General features: G+C 37.5%; 1 protein-coding gene across 1 annotated transcript in view; it reads left to right on the top strand.

Annotated features, from left to right (window-relative positions):
• Positions 1–1231: 1231 nt before the first annotated feature.
• Positions 1232–7595, top strand: part of Sel1l (SEL1L adaptor subunit of ERAD E3 ubiquitin ligase) — a 57133-nt gene continuing 50769 nt past the window's right edge. Inside the window, exons 1-2 of the mRNA XM_015494556.2 lie at positions 1232–1416; positions 6855–6892. Coding sequence (XP_015350042.1) covers positions 1347–1416; positions 6855–6892 — 108 coding nt within the window. The 5' untranslated portion in view covers positions 1232–1346. The remainder of the gene's footprint in view (positions 1417–6854; positions 6893–7595) is intronic.

The following is a 7595-nucleotide window of genomic DNA, read 5'->3' as shown; positions in this document are numbered from 1 at the left end:
AACATGTTAGTGACATAAATGGAGGTAAGAGCCAAGGAGGTTAAGTAGAAAAGAGAACTTTTTGTCAGATAATATCTTTCATCTCCTCTAAGGTGAAGAACAGCAGTTAGTTTTTTAGACTGTTACTGGTGAAAGAAGGAAAAAAAAATGATTTCCTCTCAAAGAAGAAAGATGCCCAGATTGGCAAATGCCTTGATTGCAGATAGGTACTAGGGAAATCAGAATGACGCAATTTGATGAAAGAAGGGGTGGGGGCATGAAGCTACTGCCCTGCTCCAGAAGGAACATTCCTGAATCCCTAAGTGTTATATTAAGTATTTCTGTTTACACAACGCTGTGGCTATTACCTCCATCTCCACACTCACAAATATAGCCTCTTTTCTGGTCAAGGAAGAAGAAAACACTGCAATTCACAGATCAGCGATATGAGGACAAGTGTTTGAAAGGGTTTTACAAAAGCTTTTGGCACGTTTTCCAGATGATTATTATCTAGTGGCCCTAGTAAAAATTAATAGTAGCATTGATATAATACGTACTGCATATGATTTCCTTTTGTCAGGAAGAGGATAAACAGTAGTTAGTTGCACCCTGATTTTCATATACCACGGTACTCTTTTATGTAAGTATTTTAAAAAGTAAATTTATTAAAAATCTAAAATTTAAAAAAAAACTAAAGCTTTAAAAAAAAAAGTTGCATTGTTCTCAATGCTCCCGTCACTATGTTCAATTCGAATTTTCTGAATAAAATAGAGATGGTTAACAGATAACATGTCTTAACCTCATGTGTTCCTTGATATTTACTTTGGCCCCAAAGCAAAACATAAAAGTGGATTCACAGCCTTGTGTTAAGATCTAGCTCAAGCGTTCTTAAATTCTCCTAACTTCCACAGCCACCTGCACTAGAGCTTGCCCCAGGATGGACTACGCTTCCCAACAGCACACGCCCGTCAATCACACGAAGTGTATTGTGGTAATTGTAGTACTGGGAAAATTTTTCTCCCAGCCTTTGACTCACTCTCTGATTTAAGAGCTACCAATTAGCTGGGGCCATGTCGGTGAGGCCGTGGTCCAACCAGGAAAGCTGGTGTGGGAGCTCCGGACAATGATTGGCCAATAGATGACCTCGGGGCGGGAGCAATGAGGAAGGCGGGGCGAACACAGCGATTGGGCGAGAGATCCGCGACCGCGATCAGGGATTGGCTGCGCTCAGGGTCAGGGAGGCCTGGGAAGGGGCGGAGAAAGAAAGCTAGAGCAGGAAGAGCAGTGGCGAGGCGGCGGCCGCTGAGTCGGTGGTGGCAGAGGTGAAGGCGACAGCTCCAGGGGGTGGCAGCGGTCGCGAGAACAGGATGCAGGTCCGGGTCGGGCTGACGCTACTGCTCTGTGCGGTGCTACTGGGCTCGGCCTTGGCGTCCTCGGGTCAGTATATTTCCCCGCGGCCTGAAGGCCGGAGCCGCCGCCCCCCGGCCTCGGTCGATGGTCAGGGCTGTGGGGGCTCAGGGACCGGGACTCCGCTGTCTCTAATCACACTCGTACAGGGCTGTCACTCGCTCTAACCTTGGGCTTCGGTTAGCCTGGGTATTGTGGGTGTTTAGGGAGCCGGAGGAAGGGAGAAAAGGAAGGGGCGGTTACACTGCCCACACCTCTTTCTCAACGTAACAAACTTTACGTGGCTTCTCACGGATAAGGAATTGACTCTATGGGAATGAATCCCCACAGCTGGCTTAGACCCCCAACATGACCCCGGCTGGGGCTTCCTCGACCCTTGTGTAGATTAGGGTTCCTCGAGCCTGGAACCCTCCGTTTAGGTTTTGTAATTGACACACCTGGAGCTGTCACTTTGGGCAGAGCAGGGTCCAACAGCACTGGGTAGGGGTTGACAGTGGTTTGGTGCGTTTGCCTAACACCTGAGGTGGTCCTTAGTCTATATCTTTTTTAAAACAGAGACTTAACGATGTAACTGTAGCCACTCTCCAACCCACTTTTTGAAACCTTCCTGAGAAAGTGGTGACCTCTGTCACAGTGTCTCCGAGTTGCCCCATGTTTGTTGACAGCGATTTTTATCACTTTGGGGGAAGACTTGAGCCTCATAAACTGAACAACAAATAGTTGCACCCTTTTATATAGATACAGAAATTCATGGACTTTTGAATTTATTTTCAATTATCTAATTTATGCTCTGGTTTTGAAAATTGTTTCCTTTTTGATGTTTTGGTTTGCTTACATCAGAAAACTTCTCTTGTGGGAATGTTGATTTTAAAAAACATGATATTCTAAGTGTTGATAAACAATTAGTATAGGAAAGCTGGAATTTTAATCAGTGTCAGTGAACAAGATAGCTGTTCTGTGGCTTTAAATTTTTTTGGAACAAGACAGAATATAAATGTCAACTCCCATTAATTCAAAGAAAATTTCCCAGCTGGTTATTCAAATCCCCAAATTATCTGCCCTAGTTGTAAATCAATGCCATAACATCATCCTGCTTCTAAAATAAGAGACCTAAACCAAAATTCTATCTGTGATGTGATTTGAGATACCATTTTAAAAGTAAGAACCATATGCACACTACTTCACTGCCAGCATACTTTGAGGTCCATTCTACTCCAGTTGTAGTAATGGCCTGTGTTCATACCAAGTCTTTTAAGACTATATAGTACATAATTCTTGAAGCACCTCTAGCAGTTGTTTGATCAAAAAAAGTAAGAAATTAAGCCGTTGAGTTCAATGGGTAAAGTAACTGATGGACCACTTTCAACAGAATTTCTCTTAGGTTTTGTTAAGAATTCGGTTTTAGTTCTGGAATAGGTCAAGGATTTGTACAGAAATATGGTCTGTAAGTGATTCTTCACACTAAAGTTTGAGAACTGCACTAATTAAAGACATACATCTCTCTGAATTCAGTTTGCAGAGTTTAAAGAAAATTAAAGCATTCAAATTTCCCTATGTTTTCTTTTGACTTTGTTTCATATGCACAGAGCTCCATGTCAGTGGAGATGATATTTGAAGATCAACAGTTGGGTCTCTGAGAATGTTATAATAAAACACTGTTGACACTGAAGTGTTAACTTTATGTGTATTGGTGTAAGTAAAGGTTCAGGAAATGTCTATGTTTGGGCTGGGGATGTAGCTCAGTTGGTAGAGTGTTTGCCTCACATGCACAAAGCCCTGGGTTCAATTCACAGCACTGCAAAAAAAGAAATGTCTGTTTTGATTTCCATCGTTGTGAAAGCTGTGCCAAAACATTTCCCTGGTAAAGGCAAAATCTTAGCTGAGACTAAAATAATATAGATAACCATGTAAAAGTTAATAAAGACCAGTTGGCCCTTCCTATCAACAAATTCCAGCAGATTTAGCCAACTAAAGATGGAAAATATTTGGGGGAAAGTGTTTGTATTGAGCATGTACAAGCTTTTTTTCCTTGTCATTGTCTTCTAAACAATGTAACAACTACTTACCTAGCATTTCCATTCTACTAGGTATTATAAGTAAGAAAGGGTGTAAGTTATATACAAATACTACGTACTTTTATATAAGGGACTTTTAGCATCCTCAGCTTTTGTTGTCCCGGGGTTTGTGGGTGGAGAATCCTGGAATGAGTCCTCCATATAAAACAAGAGACAACTGGGTTGTACTAATTAGTGTAAGTATCATAAAACATGTGATATAAAGTTTTATAAATTAAGTGCTTAGATTTTTCAATTGACTTTTTCATTCATTAAAGTGCTTGTTTTATACAGAATTTCAGCCTAGTTGTAAGAGTTTAGAATTAAAGCTTTGCTCCTGTATTAAAACCAGTTTTGGGGTAGTAACTTTAACGTAAATGTGAATTGTTACCCAGGAAGAGTTGCATTTATAACCAGGTAAAATATAGTTCGCCAACAAAGAAGATCTTGATCCTATTAATAAAGACGTAGAAATATGATACTTACATTAGAAATGCTTCCTTTCCCTGTGAATAAATAAAGAGGATTAAAAAGTTTTTTCTCAAGATATAAGTGAAAAGGTATAATGTTTCTCATTTAGAAATACATGCTTTCTTGGGGCTAGAGGTATAGTTCAGTGGCAGAGGATGTGCTTAGCATGCAGGAGCCCTGGGTTCAGTCCCTAGCGTGGCACGCACATACACACACACCAAAAAAAAAAAAAAACTTTATTTTTTGCGGAAAGATGCAAACAATATTTACTTTATTTATGATGTACAGTGTTACAGAGTCTTTTAAATTAGATCCACTGCCAGGTATTTCAGATAATAGTTATATTAATACCATAAATTCAGAGAGTAAATTTTAAGAAGGATATTGAATTTCATGGCTTTCATTTCTTAGAACATTGCAAATGAACAGGACAGATGGTGTCATCCATTCCCTTTTGACAGATTGAGAAAATGGAGGCTGAGCAAACTTTTGACACTCAACCATGTCTGTCCAAATTAACTAAGTGATGAAGCCAGTGTCATACTTAGCTTTTAAGAGGCCTCAGCTTTGGGGGAATTCAGAATCAAGAATATCCCAGAATGTGTACAGATCCTAAGCAAAGTGACAGAGCAGAAGACAAGGGTATCTGGTCTCTTTTCACTAAACTTTGTATAATTGCTTTTCCTTAAAAAGTATCCTGATACTTTGTGGCTTTGTTAGCTGGTATAATGAATATTGATCTTTTTTAAAGGAAAATGTACAGTTAATGAAATAGTGTGAACAATTGTATTTTGGATATGATACTGGTAAATGAGAAATCCACAGCTCTTTATTGAATCCTTTCACATTTTGTTACTTGATGTCTGTATTCTGATTAAAAAAAAAAAAGTACTATTTACTTTTTGTTTATAGATTACTCCAGTGTTTTTCATCTTTAGCTCCTTGTTACATATGGGAGTGCTTAGGGCATAAACAGCTCTTTAAAAAATATATTATGTGAATGTAAATATCAGTTTAAAAGAGAAAATAGCTTATGCTTTTAGATGGCTACCTGAAGTAGGCTTTCCTAGTTTAGTAACTGAGAAAGTTCTTTTATTTATCAGCAATCTTAGTGTGTATTCCTAGTTTGTAAAGAGAGAGGAAAAGAGAAGCATGATGCAATTCACATGAAATAACCCTGATGTCACGGTCATGTCTCTTAGAGTTCAGAAACACATTTTGCTCTTGTAATGCCTAAAAGTTTGTAGTTCTACAAATGTGTATGTCCTTAAATTTACTTATAGGGGTCTACATTACTTACCTATTGGCTACCTTTTTGACCTGTTGTGACAAGGTACTAGATTCAGTAATTAGTAGAGTTCCGTCTAATCCAGGTTTCAGTCTTTGGGATGTATCATACACATTTGCACACCTAATGACTTCTCTTGATACATTAACTACATAATACATCTATGCTTAACTACATCTACACATACAACTCTGATATAATTAATAATAGAGATGAATTTTTCATTTATCTAAAGATTTGCTGAGAATGGAACTTGAGCCATCTGTTAGAACTTGGCTTAAGGTTATGTTTGGAAAGAAGTTAGCAGGAAGGATGATTGTTAATTGACATCACTACCTAAACGTTAAGTGCACTGTGGGACCGACATGCCATACCTTTCTCCCACCTGCCAAAATCCAAACATATGAGGAAAGTAAAGTAAGTGAATATGAATACTAGCTATAATTTAAATGTCTTTGGATTTGAGACATTTTCATAGTCAGAAGTAGACTGGTTTTCTCAGATATTCAAAACAAATAAGTAATTGTAAAATAGAGTTGTCAATTTTTGCATGAGTTGATTATATTTCTTTAAGTTAGCTTTAATGACAATACAGTTCAAAACATGTTTTTGTTATAGTTGTAACTTACAAATAATCTTTAAAATAGAACTATTTGAAGTAAAGATAACAACTAAATTTTCCAGTAAAAATCAAATGGTCTTAGAGAAGCTATTGGTTAATTCCTCCTATCTTATGGAGCATAAAATACTGAATCTTACTTCTACATAAAATCAGGTAATCTTAAGAACAAGAAGGAAAACCTAGAGATCATCTGACAGTTTTGTGTTTTTGTTTTTTTTTAACTGCCAGTGAATGCAAAGATCAAATATTTGCTTCTGGATATTGAGTTATTTCATGTGTTTATATAAGACCAGGAAAAAGAATAACAAGCAGCCAGAATAACAATAGAGCTGGGAAACACAGAAAGAATAAAAGGAAAATTATGTAATCTGACATAACCAAAGCAGTGTGGATGAATTTGGAAGAAAGGTGTAATTGGTGTCTGGATTCATTATTTATTTAGTATAAGCTGTCAAGTTTCTTAATAAATAGCTCTCATGTGGGTGAGTATACAAATAATACGATACTACTTTTTATATCTATCTGGTTATCTCTTCAGTGAAGTAAAACAAATTTTAACATATTTGGCAACTCTACTGATGATGATGATGATGACGACGACGACGACTACGATTTGCCATTCTTGGCAGTATTAGCAAACAGTTAAATGCTGATTAGCACTAAAATAAGCCAATGTAACTCCAGATCCTGAGCAGAGAACTGAATAAGTAGAAGACTAGAATATGAAATTGGATATTTATTTTTATGAACTGAATAACTCATTCTCAGTAACAGACTATTTACAGAAATTGGATGGAAGGTAAAGTATCTGTGGTTTGTTCATTTTGACTGGATACAGTTGGTTTTCCTACCTAGAGAAAGAAAGAAGTTACCCCCTCAACCTGTTTTTTTCTTTTCACTCAATATTTTGAGACCAGATGGTGAATACAACCAATTTTAAAATAATTGTTTGTTTTATCAAATATTTTATTTTAATAATATTTGTAATTTCCCAACAGAAAAGATGACCAATTGTATTAAAATTTCTTTACAGATGAAGAAGGCAGCCAGGAAGAATCCTTGGATTCCAAGGTGTGTACTAAAATTTGCACAGGCCAGTATTTGCTGCCCAATTTAGAAGCATGGAATTTTGTACTTTACTGAGGATATGAAATCTGTGTCTTTTGAGTAAAAAGAAAAGAAAAAGATAGGCAACATCAATATTAGTTATAACTCTTCTAGGGTAAAAAAAAAAAAAATCACTGACCTACAAGAGAGTATAGTTGATACTTTCATTAAGAATTTAGCTATGGGGCTGGGGTTGTGGCTCAGCAGAGAGCTTGTCTTAGCACACGCAAGGGCCTTGGTTCGATCCTCAGCACCACATAAAAATAAATAAATAAAATAAAGGTATTGTGTCCAACTACAACTAAAAAATAAATATTAAAAAAAAAAGAATGTTGTCTAGCCAGGTGTGGTGGTGCACACCTGTAATCCCAGAGGCTTAGGGGGCTGAGACAGGAGGATTATGAGTTCAAAGCCAGCCTCAGGAGTGGCAAGGCACTAAGCAACTCAGTGAGATCCTGTCTGTAAATAAAATACAAAATAGGGCTGGGGATGTGGCTCAGTGGCTGAATGCCCCTGTTCAATTTCCAGTACCAAAAAAAGAATGTTGGCTATTAACTTTAATTTCTACTTGAACATTTGGTGTGTATATCTGAGAAGCTTAAGGGGGTAATATTTTTGTTGCCTGATTAGAAATTGGTTTTAGTCCGTGTGTGTGTGGGGGGGGGTG

Source organism: Marmota marmota, unplaced genomic scaffold, assembly GCF_001458135.2.
Source record: "Marmota marmota marmota unplaced genomic scaffold, marMar, whole genome shotgun sequence".
In the NCBI taxonomy this organism is placed as follows: Eukaryota; Metazoa; Chordata; class Mammalia; order Rodentia; family Sciuridae; genus Marmota; species Marmota marmota.
The sequence above is the reverse complement of the archived record's forward strand: the minus strand, read 5'-3'. Positions and strand labels throughout refer to the sequence as shown.